We start from the raw sequence: 19,897 nt of genomic DNA on the forward strand, positions 1-19,897 counted from the left end.
ACTGCACTCTTTATTTACTGTATTTACAGTTGTTTAAGTAAGATAAAACCTATTTGGGAAAGAAACTACTTTTGCCATTTTTATGGGCACTTCTTGTTTGTTTTGCAGATAGTTGCCTAAGTGATATTGTCTTATGTCGATAGAGATAGGCAGGGGGAAGGGACCCGAACATATGGGATCGGCATCCGTCTGCTGTGCCACTGGGTCCTAAAGCAGCTCTTGGCATCCTAGAGAATAGGCGCCCCAGTGCGCCACTAGCTGCACGGCCCTGGGCCAGTGGGAGAGGCGCACATCCATCTCCTAACAAGGTGGGGTTGGGGCAGCAGTCCTAGCAGTGTACTTGAGTCTCTCCCTTCCTCTGCCTCTCCCTCTCCCTCCTCATCCTGCACCTTCATTGTTCAAGTGGCGTCCTCCCCACTTTACGAAATTTCACTTACATGCGCAGATGCCCAGAACGTGACCTCTGCCTAAGTGGGGGAATGCCTGTATATAGATCAGTGGTTCCTAAAGTGTGTGGTAGCACCCCTAGGGGGGATTACCTAGGGAGGATGCAAAGAAGCAAGGGGCGAACATTGGGGGGGGGCGCTGGAAGTGTAAACGACTTGAAAAGCTAGTATCAGTGGATCAAGTTCATCAATTTAGTTGAATTGATTAATTGTTTAAAATGTGTTCTGAATAAATGTGCACTCTCTTGAATTTTTATTGCGTTAGTTTCTTCCTTTGTGGTTTGTGCAAACCACCATTCTGACTAATGCTATTTATAGGGTAGGGGACACTGGGGAGGAGTTTATGTAACCACAGGGGCGGTGGTACAAAAATTTGGGAACCGCAGTCGATTAGTTGCGGGGGGGGGGGGGATGACGACGACCTGTGGGCCCAGTGCAATTGAGTCTGCAAGCCTCCCTAGCTCACTCATCCAAAAAACCTAAATTCTGTTCTGCCCCTAGAGTGTGACCTCCTTATTTCCATTTCAATTTGTTTCTCTTTATTGCAGCCCATCCTTCACAGTTGGATTTGGCAGTATATGACTCCATTGTGATTCCACATTAGTAAATTTTATGTGTAGATCCCTGTTTCCACTCCTTAGGTCGCTACCAAAGTATAAGAAGGGCCCCAGCATTGCTCCTCAAGGCACTCTACTGGTTGCTTCATTGCGGTTTTGTCTTTCAACACTGCTATTTGTCTTCTTTCCTTCTAACCTTCTCTATTCCCTAATTCCCAGTGTCTGTATCAATGCCCATCTTTTTTCTGTTTTCTCATACTATCAGGTGCTCTGTGGAAGTTTGTGCTAAGAACACAGTTCCAGTAGTTCTGTCATCTGTTTCAGCGTATATTGAAGCATGGTGCAGAAATGAGTAAACTTAAGCAATATGTTCCATCTGCCTTAGAAGCACCATTGACTGGCTGAAACATCTTCAGATACACGAGTTCTAAAGTAGCACCATTGGCATGTCATATAATTGTTTTGTTTTGTTTTATGGACCCAGAAGTATCTTAGATTGCCATCTCTGTGTTGAATTGACTGCTGTCTAATTGGTGCTGTGCCATCAGATGAAAAATATGGTAAATTGTTGTTGCCTACTGACAAGAATATGTCAAGGACAGCATCCATCACAATTTCAAACCCTTGTAAAGAATCCTGAAAATTCTGCAAAGAGAAAAATATACAGTGGTACCTTGGTTTACAAACTTAATCCGTTCTGGAAGTCTGTTCTGAAACCAAGGTGTGCTTTCCCATAGCAGCGGGGGACTCAATTTACAAATGGACTCAACAGGAAGCAAAACATGTTCTTATTCCAAGGCAAAGTTCACAAACCAAAACACCTACTTCCGGGTTTGCAGCCTTCTTAATCCAAGTTGTTCATAAACTAAACTGTTCTTAAACCAAGGTACCACTGTACTATGAATCAGAAAGAAAGAAAGGGATAAATTAAGTGTGCCTGGATAACCTTCCCTGGCTTGGTATCCTCTGGATATTGTTAGACTACAACTCCCATCACCCCTTGCTGGCAGAGGCTGATGGGAGCTTTAGTCAAACAACATCTGGAGGATACCAGGTTGGAAAGGCTGCTCTTTGTTTGTTGAATGCTATGCTATGCTTTTGCACTTGCTCCAAACGATATTTCACCCTCAGTAGTGTTTTGTAGGCTGCTGCTGTTATAAAATTTAATTTTTGCTCTCTCTTCCCATATTTTATTGGGTGCTTAATATCCAGGCCAGTAAAGATTGCAAAACTCTTTCCATTCTAACAGTTAACCTCTTGGGTTGAAATTTTCCATACTTCTGGACTGAATTCAGATTGCTGTAACTGAGTGCAATCCAGAGCTATTAAAACAAACGGGAGTTCTGCCACATTGGCTTCAATGGGATCAGGTTCGTTTGCATCCATAGGCTGCTGTTTTGCCCAGCAATTAATAACTTTTCTCAACTTGATGTCAGTGACATTATTTTATCATTTATAGTGTTCCGCTTCTCTGCTTTAAAGCACTAGCATAGTTTGTAATAAATCTGTAATGGTCTATAAGGTCTTGAATATTTTAAATATGGGTTAATGATAGAGAGGATGCAAGCAGTTATTGTCTCAATCTCATCTTGGGTTCCAATGTTATACAGTTATTTGCTGAGATTTATTGCAGCTGGTGGGGGTGGGGTGAAATCTGGAATAAGACCGCAGTGTGAGGGAGGGTTTAATCTGGATCAGAACCATGTTGAGGACAAATGTTTACATTTCTTCCTCCCCTCACCCATGCTGTCATCCTGATCAGGACTGTGCCTGTATAGCATAACAGCAGCATTATGCAAATCATTAAAAATTGCATCATTTGTTCCTAAATCATTTCCTTCATATATTTATAAGAAGAGTTTGGATTTGATATCCCGCTTTATCACTACCCGAAGGAGCCTCAAAGCGGCTAACATTCTCCTTTCCCTTCCTCCCCCACAACAAACACCCTGTGAGGTGAGTGGGGCTGAGAGACTTCAAAGAAGTGTGACTGGCCCAAGGTCAACCAGCAGCTGCATGTGGAGGAGCGGAGACGCGAACCCGGTTCCCCAGATTGCGAGACTACTGCTCTTAACCACTACACCACACTGGCTCTCTTTTACTGACAGTATTGTACAGTACTTACCTACCCTAGTGTTGCAAGCTTGGAAGCCAACGCTTCTCTCAGGAAGCATTCATGTAAGGGCTAATATGAAGATTTATTCAGAATGTTATGCAAGGATTCCCACAGGCTTTGTAATAGGAGAATACAACTCCTATTTTTCACCCTGGGACCACTGTGCCAAGTTGAAGACCTGGGATTTTCCAGAAGACCTATTTGTTGAGCATTTAATCTCATGGGAAGAAAAGGGTTCCTTTAAACGCAGTAGAGCACAGAAAATTCTTTACCTCCCTTGCTCTTCCCCTTTCCGCCCTTCACGCTCTCTGTTTTTGCTCTGTCCTAGCCCTTAGCATGGCTTTTTCCAATCCCAATAATAGAATTGTAGAGTTGGAAGGAACCCCGGGGGTCATCTGGTCCAACCCTCTGCAATGCAGGAATCCTGCTCACAGTCTTCCCTGGGTGGGCTTGAACCCCCAACCTTCGAACCACCACCAGGCGCACTGCCCCATTGCGCCACAGCTAAATCTTTGACCATTTCCTCCTCCCTCCTTGCTATTTCTCTCCCATCACCTCCCTCTTCCTCCTCCCAGCATCTAGCCTTGCTCTTTCTCTCTCCACCACCATTTATGCTCCATGTACGCCTTTCTCTGCGTGCCAAGTGTGTGTCTCTGAATTAAGTGTGCTCTAGTCTACCGCGAGGGACGCGGGTGGCGCTGTGGGTTAAACCACAGAGCCTAGGACTTGCCGATCAGAAGGTTGGCGGTTCGAATCCCAGCGACGGGGTGAGCTCCCGTTGCTCGGTCCCTGCTCCTGCCAACCTAGCACTTCAAAAGCACGCCAGTGCAAGTAGATAAATAGGTACCGCTCCGGCGGGAAGGTAAACGGTGTTTCCGTGCGCTGCTCTGGTTCGCCAGAAGCGGCTTAGTCATGCTGGCCACATGACCCGGAAGCTGTAAGCTGGCTCCCTTGGCCAATAAAGCAAGATGAGTGCCGCAACCCCAGAGTCGGCTACAACTGGACCTAATGGTCAGGGGTCCCTTTACCTTTAGTCTACCGCGACCTCTGGCCCCACCTTTTCCTAGCTCCCCCTGTTGTAAGCTGCCCTGCCTTGTCCTTCACCCCATCTGCCCCAGTGGGCTGCTGCCCCTGCTGCATAGCCTCCCCCCTGGTCACACGGCATAGCAGGTCTTGCAGATGGGTACTCATGCTTCTGAATGTGTTGGGATTTTCTTTTTCACCAGCCGTAATACAATCTCATCTAATCTTTTACAGACGAGAGCAGAACAGTCCCAAGGTGCATACTTCTTGCCTGAGTTTGCATTATCACCCCAAGGAAGCTTCTTGGAAGACACCGCAGGAGAACAGTTCCTCACCTACCGCTACGACGATCAGGTTTGTCTGCTGAATATGAAAATTATGGAGTTCTTTTTAATCTTTCCAAGGGAACAATGGGGCATGTGTGCTCTCAAAGCAGGCCTGTTATCTTAATGTCTGGTGCAGTATTTATAAAGGGACAAACAGCAGTTTTAATATTACCGTATTTTCCGTGTATAAGACGCCCCCATGTATAAGACGACCCCTGTTTTTTGAGCCCCAAAATAAGAAATAAATAATTGCAACATTGCGTGCATAAGATGACCCCCAATTTTAAACTTTAAAAAATTGGGGGGAAATATAGTCTTATACACAGAAAAAATGCAGTATTTAGTTTTACTTGTGGGCTTCATTCTTTGACGAAAAAATAAAAGATAAAAATGGCACCAAGAGCAACATTGCAAAAGCCAAAAGTTATAAAAACTAATGCAAAACAAAGATGTTATAATGCGAAATATATATAGAAAAGTATTTGTACAAATAGCTTTGCTAATAGAAAAGATACAGGGGAAAGCAGGAGACGCAAAAAGGTATGTAGAATTGGGTCAGGAATAGTGCCAAACCATGGTTTAGTGCTCCTAAATGTGCCATTTGTATGCATGTTCCTCCTTCCCTCATGTGCTATGATACTCTTCCTGCCTGTCAGCAAACAAATTGGATTTTGGAACCAAAGCTAGTTTGTGTAGTGTCTAAGGTTTCGCCATAATATTGCACAACAGTTTAATAGACGACTATAGAAGGGGAAATTGCATCATAGTCAGAGGTAGTCCTACCACCTAACGAGAGCGTCTCAGCTGACAGGTTTGGGACACAATTACATGTGCAAAAGCTATTATGACATTGACGAGTGCAAGTTCTCTTGCAATGAGTGCAAGAAGCACAGTGTCAGGGAACTGCCATCGGCTCAGGGACGAGAGGGGAAAAGCCGGATGGATTACAGAGAGCCCCCAAAGATCGTGGGAAGCAGCACTTCCTCAGCGGAGGAAGGTAGCCACGCCTCTAGTGGAGAGGAGATGCAGGGCTTGGAGGAGGTGAGGTGGTGCCAGGACACCTTGCCTGAGCAAAGCGGGGAGGAGAGAGGTCCCCCGTTACCCACGCCTTCCTTGCGCAGTAGGCTTCCGCGCAGAGAGGGGAGACACAGACTGGGCGCCAAGAAACTACTCTGCTGGGGAAGGTTGAAGGACCACCCACTCTCAGATTCTGCCAGTGAATGAGCAAGACACGGAACAGAGGCGCTCTGCATTCCAAAGGTTTTTATCACCAATAAGAAACCTTTAAAACAGACTATTGAAGCATATTGCCTGATTGCTCTCTAGCAACCAACCGATACCTCTAACACACAGCAATGTGGCTTGTGCCCTAGAGCATCTTCTGAATTGTACTTTGTGCAAAGGGGGTACTGTTTGGATTTCCCCACCCTTGGTACCAAGACGACCTTGTCATAGATCATTCAACTTTTCTGGCACTTGCCTGTTTAGCATCTTGGGAAGGCCAAATCTGATTGCGTTCATAATGCAATTTGAAGTATGTGTAGCTTGTAGGGAAAGACCTGCCAAAGAAGCTGAAAAACATATTCATGTATGCGACAACGGCGGCGAGAGTCTTAATAGCACAAGGATGGAAGACTGAGGAAACTCTGACGAAAGAAGTACAGCAAGAGAAACTGATGGACTATGCAGAATTTGCAAAACTGACACATAAACTACGGGACAAGGATAACTGTGACTTTAAAGATGAATGGGAACCTTTTACAAAGTACTTAAAGACGCAACAAAGTGAATTGGACTCCTTGGCAGGTTTTGAATAAACAATCACAAACTTTGTATTGATAACAAACAGCTAGACAAATTAAGGATCTATACAAATCTGTAACATGCAGAGAATAGCATTCATAGAGAAACCAGAGACTGGAACTGAGGGAAGTTGGGGAGGGTGGGTTGTTTTATGGGAGGGAGGGGAAGGGGGAAAATGGGGGGGGGAATTAAGGATGATATGTTTTAAGATAATATGTTTTGTTTAAATTTTTAATTAAAAATATATTTAAAAAAATGAAGTATGTGTAGCAAGGAGCTGTATTGATGCCTGGTTTAAAAAGCCAATTGCCTTTTCTGAAAAGGAATTTCTTGAAACACCTTTCACAAGGTGCAGCCCATAGCAGATGGTAAGCTAATTCTTGTGTTCTGTTTTTTTTATGTAGCATTTTGACTAAATGTGGTTTCCTTAATAGAGAATTGCTCGTTTTTACTGGATAAATTTATATATGAAATGAACAGATTTTCATTTTACACTTTCACAGTTTTTGTTTACGTTGAGCTTGTTGAAGTAGAACGTTAAAAAAGTTAAATTGTAAAGAGAGGGTAGTAATGGATGAAGCAGGGAGTCTGGCAAATAACAAACCATGTTTCTTATAATTAAACCAGCAGTGCGTACTCCAGAAGCCATAGATACATTACACTAAATGTGGAATAGATATAATGGCAAAGAAAGCAACATGAAAGGGACCCTGTTAATCTTGGCAGACGATCTAAAGTAAACCTAGGAAGTGTGTGGCCTGCTGTGGAAATTTACTCATAACACAATGTGTCCCAGAATCCCATTGAACTCCACATCAAAACAATCAGAACTGCATTCATGGGTACTTAAAGCACAGTGCTAGTGCAATCTGAATAATGCAGAGATTTATTGAACAATGTGAAAGAGGATGGTTTGTCTCTCACACCAGCACCATTTCTGATCACACAGCATCTTGGCTTCTGGAAATTCTGTTTTTGGGAGACCACTCTTCACACCTTACCGTATTTTTCCGTGTATAAGACGACATTTTTTCTGATTTTTTTGGTGATAAATTGTGGGCTGTCTTATGCACTGGTTAATATGCTAAGTAAGCGAGAGCTGGTGCTGCGGAAATGTTGGAGAGGAGGCTGCTTACCTGCTCTTCCTGTCTTAGGAAGAGTATTTGGTGAGTGCCAGTGTCCGGTGTATTACGGCACCAGTTCTGTCAGCCAGAGGGGGGGGGGGATTGTTGAAAAGCTGCTCAATAGCTTAGCGAACTTACAAAAAGAAGCTTGACAACTGTTGACGGCTCCCAAAAAATAGGGGTTGTCTTATACATGGAAAAATGTGGTATGTGGTGTTGAGAGGGTGGTTATATGGTATTGTATTGCTAGCTAGCTCCAAAATCCTCAAGGGCAGGAACAAGGCTGTCCTGTTTCTAATCAGGGCTAAGGTGAAAGCTCTCCATTTAGTTGTGTATGTGTGTGTGTGTAGCATTGCCTATTGATTTTATTGACCCCTCTTGTGTACACTGTTGGTATTTTTGTTGGTATTTTGTATTTTGTTGGTATTTAAAGAATAAAAGGAGAATTCCCTGGATGCCAAGATCCAGCTTTTGGGCAAGTACTCTTTGGTGAGAGAACCCCAGCAGAGATTTAAAATCATGAAATATGCTGCAAAGTAAAGCCATTAGACATGAGCCAGTGTGGTGTAGTGGTTAAGAGCGGTAGACTCGTAATCTGGTGAACCGGGTTCGCGTCTCCGCTCCTCCACATGCAGCTGCCTTCAGTGATGCCATAGCCAAATCTGCTTCTCCACATAATGTGGTGATGTCATCCACTTTACAATAGTGAGTGACTGGCTGGTATCTCTCATGTGAATACATTGCCCTTACACTCAATTAACTAGTGTGCCTGCAGTGATGTCGTTCTGTAGCCAAATCTGATTGGCAGCATGGCACCATGACATTGCCCTGTTCTTTCCATGACACCTGATCAGCAGGGATCATCCATGCCACAAATCCAGGAGGGAGACAGAAGCAGTAATCCATAAGGGTAAATGCAGCCTACTACTTCTTATTAATTATTATTAATAGCAGTTGTGGAGAAAGGGAGCACTTAGAATCTTTGAGCATGTTTGAACGTCTGCTCATGCTTTTGGAGATGCTGTTGAGTTATAAAAGCAAAGTACTTCTTGCTTGGGTTTACCCTAGGGCTTTCTGATTCAGATGACATGTACCCTGTTCTAGACACCTGGGAAAGTAATAATATATCAAGCAGTAAAACGCAGCTGCAATACGGGCCATGTTTATGACAGTCTTGTTAAAAGGAAAAGTGGTTGCTTTTTGATCAAGAGTTTAACTGAACGGAGAGATATTTGGATGAGGAGGCAATAAAGCCCAATTTAATCAAACATGCTTTGGAAACCGCAAAGCATATGTCAGTGCTGAAAGGAGATAAAGAGCACGATCCATTGGCCAATAATGCCTGTGAAGGTGTTGAAAAAAGATTTCTTTCATTTTCAGTCTGGGACGAAATCAGAGCCATAAAATACATTATTTGCAAAGCCAGCATTTGAGTGAGTCAGCAATTGCTCGTCCCACTCCCAGTTTCACAGAAAAGGGACTTTGCAAACTGTCCTTTTCTGCGCAGTTTCCCCCTCGCTCTCATTTCAGTATTGCCATTTCTGCAACTCAACATTCACTTCCTTTATTTTATAATTTTAAATAATTTTTTCAAGATGGCAATTTTGCTTAAGAAAAGGGGAAGGCTTCTACATAATGTAACCTGGACTTCCATTCCTGAGTTGGTATGTAACCTGTTTAGAATAATGCCACTACTTCCACACCTTTCAGAAAGCATTTGCTACCCTAAAAGACTTACTGTTAGTGTGAAATGGGAGACAAGTAAAATATTAATAGGAACAACTTGTGCTCTGTTCTGTTGTAGCAGTGTTGCATATGGATTCATGTTCTCCTCTCATAGTTCATTATGCACTCCTTTGGTCTGGCAAGAGTGTGCTTATGGTTTTAAGCAAGGCTGTATAAAAACCGTTTTACACTGTCTTGTAGGTATTAAGGAACTACATGCAGATGGAAAGGTTTGCAGTTCTACATGCTCATATATTATCAAATAACTGGGTGGGGGAAGTAATAGTGATTTGCCAAGGCAATATCTCTGTAGGGCCTGTTTCATAGTAGGAATACAGTGGTACCTCTGGTTACGAACTTAATTTGTTCCAGAGGTCTGTTCTTAACCTAAAACTGTTCTTAATCTGAGGTACCGCTTTAGCTAATGGGGCCTCCCTCTGCCACTGGCCACCACCGTGCGATTGATGTTCTCATCCTGAGGTAAAGTTCTTAACCTAATGTACTACTTCCGGGTTGGCAGAGTCTGTAACTTGAAGTGTTTGTAACCCAAGGTACCACTGTACAGTTAGACACCAGTCTAGTGTAGTCCTTGTGCAATACTATTAAACACAACAAGTTAAGGAGATCCGAGTTTAAATTCCCACTCAGCTGCAAAGCTTACTGGTTGAGCCTCGGCCATTTGCTATCTGGTGCAAAAACCCCATGCGCACAATGAGTTTTTGTGCACATTATTTACACATTTTTGTGGCTGCATCGTTTTTGGCATTTATGTACATTCTTTGTTGAACTTGCATTAACCATGAATCTCATATTCAGCTTGTGTGTGTCTACCTACACTCACGGCATTGTGTGTGTGTGCATGCACATTATACATATCAATAAAATTCGACTGAATTGCTAGAGATCATATCTCACTTGTTGCGTAAGTTATTCTTCTGTAGTGTTGAAGTACTTTGACTTTTAGACACTCGGTGCCAGAAACAAAATACCTTCCCTCTTACCCCAAATGATTTTGGGGAAGGGGGTTTATGTTTGGGCCCCCCCCTCAAACAACTGAATATACTAACTGAGCTTTACCATAAAAATAGCTAATCCTTTTATTTCTTTTCTACATCCTCTTTTAATTTTTGCTCTTGTCCCTCTGGTTGCCTGAAGAAAACAGTTATTTTTTCCAAATATTAGTAGAACAGGAAAACATATATCCTCTAGTTTTCTTGACACTCAAAAGTACCGCTTCAAAGTAATAAAATCATTCCAGATGACAGACCACCAACAAGGACATTAGTGCAGAGCATGTTTGGTAAGACCTGGACAGAGCATCTCTTTCATCCTGTTTCCTGGCTAAGATCTACTTGGTTGAGGATAAAGATAAAATCTTTGAAGGGAAACAGCATCTCAACTAGGTGAGGAGCCACAGAAAATTTCATGGTGTTTATCATTTTTAAGTATGCCTCAACCCACTTTACTGGAAATTTCTTTAAAGGCAAGCGATTTTTGGCAGCGAAACACTTCCATCTTCGTTCTTATTTGGTTTATTAGTCACAAAAAACCCTCCAGGTGACTCCTGTAAAAATATATGTCATTAAATGTGCTTACCTATGCAATGCCTACTAGAACTGTTGAATAAATCCACAGAAGTTGCTATCACACAGACTTACTTTTCTTTTCAAAACTACCTTTGCTTAAGTAATTTATGTTGCTTACTTACTTGTGGCAGCTTGATAGTGTGAAAATGATAGTGGCAGGGGAAGCTTTTTCCCTTTAGTTGCTTAGAACAGATTATTACCTGCCCCAGATGTCCAAGCAAGTGACTTATTTACAAACTGGAATTAGAGCCCCACTTAAAGGTAAAGGTACCCCTGACCATTAGGTCCAGTCGTGACCGACTCTGGGGTTGCGGCGCTCATCTAGCTCTATGGGCTGAGGGAGCCGGTGTTTGTCCTCAGACAGCTTCCGAGTCATGTGGCCAGCATGACTAAGCCGCTTCTGGCGAACCAGAGCAGCGCACGGAAACGCCGTTTACCGTCCCGCCGGAGCAGTACCTATTTATCTACTTGCACTTTGTCATGCTTTCAAACTGCTAGGTTGGCAGGAGCAGGGACTGAACAACAGGAGCTCACCCCGTCGCGGGGATTCGAACTGCCGACCTCCTGATCGGCAAGTCCTAGGCTCTGTGGTTTAACCCACAGCACCACCCGCGTCCCATTTACCGAGCCCCACTTACAAACATGCTATACACAGCTTGAGTTTTGCAAACCATTGGATTTTCGCTGTTAGCTTGATGCTTTTCAACACTGATCAGAATGGTTGCCTGGGAAAATGAAGCACAAGTTAGCTTTTGTATAAAGGATTGTGAATGTTGATTTGGAACAATTATCACCAAGGAACCCTTGTTGATGGCTTAGAGTGAGATTGTAAAAAGCACGTGGACCTGAACTCTATATCCTTCTATTTTTAATTAGAAAAGTTTGCTTTGCAGGGCACAAAATATTTGCTAGTTGGCTGAAGGCAACTGGGCTGTGGCTCATTGGTAGAGCAACCAGTCATTAGTCACACAAACCATTCATTAGTCATGCAAAGAAATACTTAATGGACCTGGCTAGAGCCATTAACTTAACAAAAAGACTGGTTTTACCCTTTTTTTTAACAGACCATTTTCCTGACCATTTCCCTTTTGCAGATCTAAAAACAAAGGGTTGGATGAGATCCTGAAGATGACATCTAGATTGCACCCCCAATCTATAACAGTATTGGCACACTGATATTATTTTATTTTTTGAAAATTTACTTGGCTCATTATGTTGCTTGATAAAAGATCAAATTGAATATGTTTAGCAATGTCACATATAGGTCCTATCGTAGTTAAGCCGATTTGGAAGCCCTGTTTCTTCAACTGGATTTATTTCCATGAAGAAATCTGGGACGCGTGTGGCGCTGTGGTCTAAACCACAGAGCCTAGGGCTTCCTGATCAGAAGGTTGGTGGTTCGAATCCCCGTGACGGGGTGAGCTCCTGTTGCTCTGTCCCAACTCCTGCCAACCTAGCAGTTCGAAAGCACGTCAAAGTGCAAGTAGATAAATATGTATTGCTCCGGTGGGAAGGTAAACAGTGTTTCCATGCGCTGCTCTGGTTCGCCAGAAGCTGCTTAGTCATGCTGGCCACATGACCTGGAATCTGTCTGTGGACAAATGCTGGCTCCCTCAGCCAGTAAAGCAGATTAGCGCCACAACCCCAGAGTTGTCCCCAACTGGACTTAATGGTCAGGGGTTCCTTTACCTTTACCTAAGCATCTGTAGGACTGCAACTTAAATGCAGTAAGCACTAAATACCATGATGGGAGTTACTTCAAAGTAAATACAGATAAGCCTGCTGTGTAAATGTTTCATTTTGTAGGCTGAAATGGTTCCTATGGCGATGATCCAGCCATATGTTGCGTCTTAATAATTTTAATACTTATTTAATGATGTATACCCCGCTTATTTAGGGATGCGGGTGGCACTGTGGGTTAAACCACAGAGCCTAGGACTTGCCATTCGGAAGGTCGGCGGTTCGAATCCCCGCAATGGGGTGAGCTCCCATTGCTCAGTCCCTGCTCCTGCCAACCTAGCAGTTCAAAAGCACATTAAACTGCAAGTAGATAAATAGGTACCGCTCCGGCGGGAAGGTAAACGGCGTTTCTGTGTGCTGCTCTGGTTCGCCAGAAGCGGCTTAGTCATGCTGGCCACATGACCCGGAAGCTGTACACTAGCTCCCTCGGCCAATAAAGTGAGATGAGCACCGCAACCCCAGAGACGGTTACGACTGGACCTAATGGTCAGGGGTCCCTTTACCTTTACCTTTTACCCCGCTTATTGATCAAGTGATCCTCAAGGCAGTTTACAGCAGTTTGTAGTGATACAAGACCCCACGTATATTCATGCTCAACTGAGCCGCCACTAGGCTGCTGGTCAGCTAGTCTGCTAGTTTTAACCTGGCTCATATCCTAAAATATAAACGCAAAGCAGTGTTTTGGGGTTTTGTTTTGTTTTTGTTTTTAAAAATTAATGTTCATTCTTCCTGTCTCTGAAAGCTGTTATAAAAGATTGAACAAATAAGCTGCTTTGCAGCATGAAAAAAAAGTTAAACAATATGAACAAACGGTCAGAAGAAATTAGTTCCTTAATCAGCTGCAATGTGTGTTTGATTTGTGGCTGTGCTGTTGGAGGAAGGAGGCCAGGAAATTCTTGCTTGTGCTTACAAGTCAATCTTATGTCATAGACAGATATGGCATAAATCAAGCACAATGAGTGGCCTCAGTTCGAAAGTGGAGGTGGGGTTGTTGTTATTTTACAACTTTTCTTTGGGCTTCCCAGTTGGCTGGGTTTCTGTTAACCACTTAGCTGCAGTGCAACTTAGGTACACTTTGGTAATCAGTACTGGGTAGTGAGTTTTTGCTGCTTGTATTGTCTTATATGGCTTATATTGGATTACAGTGATACCTCGGGTTAAGAACTTAATTCGTTCTGGAGGTCTGTTCTTAACCTGAAACTGTTCTTAACCTGAAGCACCACTTTAACTAATGGGGTCTCCTGTTGCCGCCGCGCCATCAGAGCACGATTTCTGTTCTCATCCTGAAGCAAAGTTCTTAACCTGAAGCACTATTTCTGGGTTAGCGGAGTCTGTAACCTGAAGCGTATGTAACCCGCGGTACCACTGTATATTGTTAAATTTTGTTGATCTGCAGACTGCCTTGGTATACAAATAATTTTGAAAAACAAACAAACAAAAACAAATAAATAAGCAGTATTGAATGCATTTAAGCTGTGATGAAAATTTTCACTGACTCAACAGAAGGCCCAAGCAAGTTGTGATGGCAGCAGACCAGTTTGATTTTAACCTGGGTTTGTCCCAATGCCATACAAATTGAGGAAATGTGAGGGCCTGATATTTTTCTGGTGTGTGGGCTACATATAAGAGAGATGACCTCTTTACATACTTTTTGATGCCAGTCGAAAACATTTCCTCTTCCAACAACCCTTTTAATGGATTATTATACACACATCCACACACCCACATCCACACCACTCTTCACCATAAGATCTCAGGGCGGTTCACAGAAGAAAATACAGGATAAAAACATGTAAATAATTAAAACAACAAAACAGTACCCCCTTCCTACAGACACACTTAAAAGGCTGTAGAATATTAATCAGCCAAAGGCCTGGTTGAAGAGGAACATTTTCTGCCTGTCACCTAAAAATATATATAATGAAGGTGTCAGGCAAACCTCCCTAAGGAGAGCATTCTACAAACGGGAGCCACTACAGCAAGCATGGCCAAACTTGGCCCTCCTTTGAGACTACAACTCCCATCATCCCTAGCTAACAGGACCAGTGGTCAGGGATGATGGGAATTGTAGTCCTCAAACAGCTGGAGGGCCAAGTTTGGCCGTGCCTGCACTACAGAGAAGGAGATCCCACAAGTGGTCCAAGCCATTATGTACTGACCTCATATACAAAGAGTAACACCTAGAACTGTTTTGGCTTAACCAGCCTCTCACCTGACAACAGCCAGGTTGGACACTAGACCAGCCATGAAGCAGCAGTCTGGGCTCAGATAAAGGCCATCTTATACATCTTCATTCAGGAATTTAGCATCAGTTTTGAAGGGACGCGGGTAGTGCTGTGGGTTAAACCACAGAGCCTAGGACTTGCTGATCACAAGGTCGGCGGTTCGAATTCCCGCAGCGGGGTGAGCTCCCGTTGCTCGGTCCCTGCTCCTGCCAACCTAGCAGTTCAAAAGCACGTCAAAGTGCAAGTAGATAAATAGGTACCGCTCTGGCAGGAAGGTAAACGGCGTTTCCGTGCGCTGCTCTGGTTTGCCAGAAGCGGCTTAGTCATGCTGGCCACATGACCCGGAAGCTGTACGCTGGCTCTGGGGTCCCTTTCCCTTTGAAGGGCTCCAGAATATAAAAATCCCCTTGTGCATTTTTGTTATATGATTTACTTTGCCTCTCAACTGAATAACATTTGCAACTTTTCCCTCCTGCATTGTGGCTTGCCTTGACACATCAAAATTTCTCCTCCTCCTCCTCCTCCTCCTCCTCCTCCTCCTCCTCCTCCTCCTCCTTCACTGATTTTGACAAATTCATGAAGGATAAAGTTCTTAATGGCTACTCTAGGATTTCCAGTCAAACATCACAGACCATCAGTGGGGTTCATGTGTTCATGTCCCATTGTGAACTTCTTATATGGGTCTTTGCTCTTCTCATGTTCTTCATTTCGTGGTACCAAGCGCTTACGTAACATTATTCAGTTTACTGTGGCCTGTCACTCTCAATATTTAACGTGCCTTTCCTAAGACCCTTCTAGTAGTTTAGTCCAACCAATACCAAGAAGTTGTGGAAAGGCAGAACAGTTTAGTAATGAATTAGTTCCATCAGTAACTCATTATGCATTAATCAACGACATCTTGTGTTTTCTTAACTAATTTAAGCAGAATTGTGAAAGAATGCAGCATAGAGAAGCATTTTCCCTTCAGCCCCAGCTTGTGGCAGATACAAATTGAATGAGACTCCGTTTAGCTTTCGTGTTTATCTCCATTAGAGGGTTCATTATGGCGTGTAACATGTGCCATAAATTTACTCTCCACTCTTAGGACAGGAAGGGTACTAGGGGGCTCAGAACAAGCGTTAGGAATTTCTTCCACATGGCCATTCACACAACTCTGGTAGCAGGGGAAGAGAAAAGATTGCCTTGTGCAGTGATGAGACTACATGAGAAGAATCATTCATAGCGTGATGGAGTCTATCTTTCTCCAGAGCCAAAACAAACTGAAACATCAGAAGATTTACTTCTACACAAAGGATTTGTATATTCCCTTTACCAACTAAATTTGCAGGACATTTATCTAAACTGACAGGCTTCTTACGTGTTCCTCGAGATGAAAACAGACCAAAAGCCACTTCACACTTCCCCTGGTAATTGCATTTTGCTGTGGTTTCCCCAGTGTTTCCTCTCTAGCAAATGCGTAAAATGCAGAGGGGCAGGCAGGCATTCTTAAACATGCACCAGTCACACGCTCCAGGACCTGGTCACCCACTAGAGCACCATGGTTTCCGGGATGTTTGTCTGTCTTTTACATATTGTGCATTTGTTGTGGGAAATTCCCAGAAAGACCCTTTTATTCCCCCAGTTTATTCAGGATTGGGGCAAATCTATGTTTTAAAACAATCAATTAATTTCATTTGATAACTGCTTCCTATAATGCACCCTGAAGCAATTTAACAATAAAAATATAAAAGCATGCACAAATGCAATTTCTAATCCAGTTGTAGAATTAAAAAATGGGATAAAATTCAGTGTGCTGGTTTTGACATATAAAGCCTTAAACGGCTCAGGACTGCAATTCTTCAAGGACCGCCTCTCCCCATATAAACTCTGCGTTCATCATCTGAGGCTCTTCTTCGTGTGCCTCTTCTATGAGAGATCCAGACCAGGGTGATGACACGAGAATGGGCCTTACCTCCATATGTGCTCACACGACTTCCTTGATTTGTGGAACTAGCGCTGCTACAGGCGCCACATAATACTCATTCCACACATGCAAGAAGTGGTTCTTTTAGTGTGGTTCTTTTAAGTTTAGTACTTAAACTTCGGAACTTCCTGCCTGTTGATATCTATGCACCATTTTGGGCACCCACTTAAAACAATTTTTATTTAGGCAAGCCTATCCAGATACATAAATGTTGACATGTTTCAACCTCTTTTAGTGTTAATTTCAAGTATCTTAAAAATGTTATTATTATTATTATTTTATTAAGGTTTATAGAGAAAAATGCAAAACTTAATATCTTTTCCCTTAAAAAACCCCCAAACCAAGACTTTTATCTAGATACAATAAAAAAACTCAAAAAGGGAGAGTGGAGAAATAAAGAAAGACAAAGAAATAAATGAAAAAAGGGTAGAAAAGAGGTTAAAAGAGAAAGAGGAAAAATAAGATTCAGAAAGTAAAGCACTTCCGCTTCTTCATCTGTCCACTATATAAAAAATAATATTGACTTTGTCCAATCCAATATAACACCCAACAAAGCCACTTTCTATAAGCAAACATTATCTTCGATCCTCAAATCCAGATATCATTATTTCTTTTTTTCATTTTCTTGCAAAAAATGAACCTTTGGGATGTTTCTGGTGTTTAACAAATGTTCACAATGACTTTTCCCTGGTTAAACATGTCTGTTTCACCATCTTGGATAATTCTGTCAGTTTGAACATCTGTTAAAATATTTTAAATTGTTTTTATTGATAACTTTAATATTCCTTGTATACCTCTTAGAGGTTTCCCTATGACGAAGCACTGCATGCACATCGTTAAATAAATAAAAACAACTGTGTGTAGCCAGCAGCAGGAGCAGATTCCTTTAGTCCAGAGTTGAGAAACCTCCATGTGTTTCTGGTCCCCCAGTTCCCCATCAGTGACAGCCAGCATGACCAATGACCAGGCATGACAGCAGTAGTAGCAACTGGTGTGTTAGGACAGAGCTACCGGAGGAGGCTCTTGAGAGTCCCATGGACTGCAAGAAGATCAAACCTATCCATTCTGAAGGAAATCAGCCCTGAGTGCTCACTGGAAGGACAGATCCTGAAGCTGGGGCTCCAATATTTTGGCCACCTCATGAGAAGAGAAGACTACCTGGAAAAGACCCTGATGTTGGGAAAGATGGAGGGCACAAGGAGAAGGGGACGACAGAGGACAAGATGGTTGGACAGTGTTCTCGAAGCTACGAACATGAGTTTGACCAAACTGCGGGAGGCAGTGGAAGACAGGAGGGCCTGGTGTTCTCTGGTCCATGGGGTCACGAAGAGTCGGACACGACTAAACGACTAAACAACAACAACACAACCCTCCTGACACAGATGTTGCTGTAGCTTACCTGGAACTGGGGAAAGTCAGGTCGGCGGTGAGATTGGGTGGGTACCAGATTGCCTCCACTAGGGCATCTATCTGTGTTGGGAGGATAGCTCTGCTTCATCTCACCAGCTGTTACTGGAGAGCAGTTGTGCAAAAACATCTGGCGGCCACTGGTTACCCATCCCTGGTGTAGTTGTTCAAAAGTAACCAATAACCAAATTTGACCTAGGAGCTTTGGTTGAAATCTGGAAGTACCCCTTGATGTACTCTGGTCTACTGTGGTAACCAAGCTTACAGGCTGGTATGGGTGGTCATCCTGTAGTTCCATTTCATTTCATTTCACTTTTAATTTGTCTTCCTCCATTCTGTATTACTATACACAAGGCAGTTTGCAAGCTGAATAAACAACAAAATAGGCAGCAAAGATCACACACCTAATAGCAATCTGATCCAATACAAAAAAGTCACGATAAAAACATAACTTTAAAATAAACAACTTGTATTAAATAAAGCAATATTCAATAATCCATTAAAATATAATAGTAAAATTAAATATCCGGAAATGATAATTAAACAGTTTTACCCTTAATTACAGTAGAGAATTGCTAAACTATAATCAATAAAATAATGGCAAATCACAATGCATAAAATACCACAAAACATACGAAACCACGTAAAAGGATCAAATTGAGAAACAAGGACACACAACTAATAATATATAGTTATATATATATATATATATAAATAAATAAAAAATGTCCCATCCTTTGGCCCAACCAGGTTGGTGTACCAGTAAGGGAATTCTTGGCTGACTTCGCTAAGGTCCCAGGTTTTATGAGTTGTTAAGGTGAAATTCTGGGGTGCAAGTGCTCAAAAGGCTGAATGACATGGAACTATTATTGAAGAAGTTGCAATGGTAGGGTTTAGCAGAGACCTCTTGAATGTAGAATAAATCTTAAGATTACGCATGTGATTCAATTACTTGAGGAACTGGTGCAACAGCCAGAAAATATCAAAGTCCTTGGAACTTTGGAATCTGATTAAGATTCTTTGGGTATTACTTAAAGGGCAGTTTGGATCCGATGGTAAATGGCCGCATTGCTAACTCTTGTGATACGGTATTGGATTTCTTACAACAAATTAGTAAGCTAAAACCACCTCTTCCTTTATAGCTAGCTAATTTGATTTTCCTTTGCTGCAGGCAAGCACACATTAAGGTCAATCTGTGTTTACAGGCGGCCATATGGACTTCAGAAAATTGAAAACATTTGAAACTTTTGTTTTATGAAGGACGAACTCTTCCCTATTTAGACTTGATCTTCTGCCTCTTGCGACTATAAGGTCTCTTTGTTAACTCAATCCCAATTAAGCAGACCTTCTCATATTTGTTACATGCTTATTTTTTTTAATAATAGTTATTAAACATTTGTTCCAGGCATGGAGAACCTTTAGTCCTCCAGGTGTTTCTGGACTCCATGGCCAGGGATGATGGGAAATGTAGTTTAGCAATGTCCAGAGGTCCAGAGGGTCATAGGTTTTCCCACTACTGGCTAGAGAGATGATAGGGATTCTTCTCCCCCACTCTTTTTGGACACCAAATGGAAAATTAGTCCTTGGAGGTAAATTAATTGAATGAAGATTGTTTTGTACAGAACTGAGTAGGGCTGGGCAATATCTGGTTTTCAACATCACGATATACCACCAGCTAAACGTGATATACTGATACATAACAATGTCTGAAATAAGGATAGAGCTATGTAGAGGCTTTAGCTGGCTTCATGGTTTTCCCCACATTGTGATTTTTGCATAGCACACACATCATGATTCGCAATATATTTCCAGGTCAAAATTCATGAAACGAATATCATGATATTCGTGAGACCTGT

General features: G+C 42.5%; 1 protein-coding gene across 3 annotated transcripts in view; it reads left to right on the plus strand.

Annotated features, from left to right (window-relative positions):
• Window positions 1-19,897, plus strand: part of ADAMTSL3 (ADAMTS like 3) — a 267,376-nt gene that overhangs the window by 48,511 nt on the left and 198,968 nt on the right. For all 3 annotated transcript variants that reach the window (XM_083586149.1, XM_083586151.1, XM_083586150.1), the window contains one exon: window positions 4,377-4,496. In XM_083586149.1, the coding sequence (XP_083442275.1) occupies window positions 4,377-4,496 (120 nt within the window). The remainder of the gene's footprint in view (window positions 1-4,376; window positions 4,497-19,897) is intronic.

The sequence above is a fragment of the Podarcis filfolensis genome (genome assembly GCF_964270895.1).
Source record: "Podarcis filfolensis genome assembly, chromosome: 14".
Lineage (NCBI taxonomy): Eukaryota > Metazoa > Chordata > Lepidosauria > Squamata > Lacertidae > Podarcis > Podarcis filfolensis.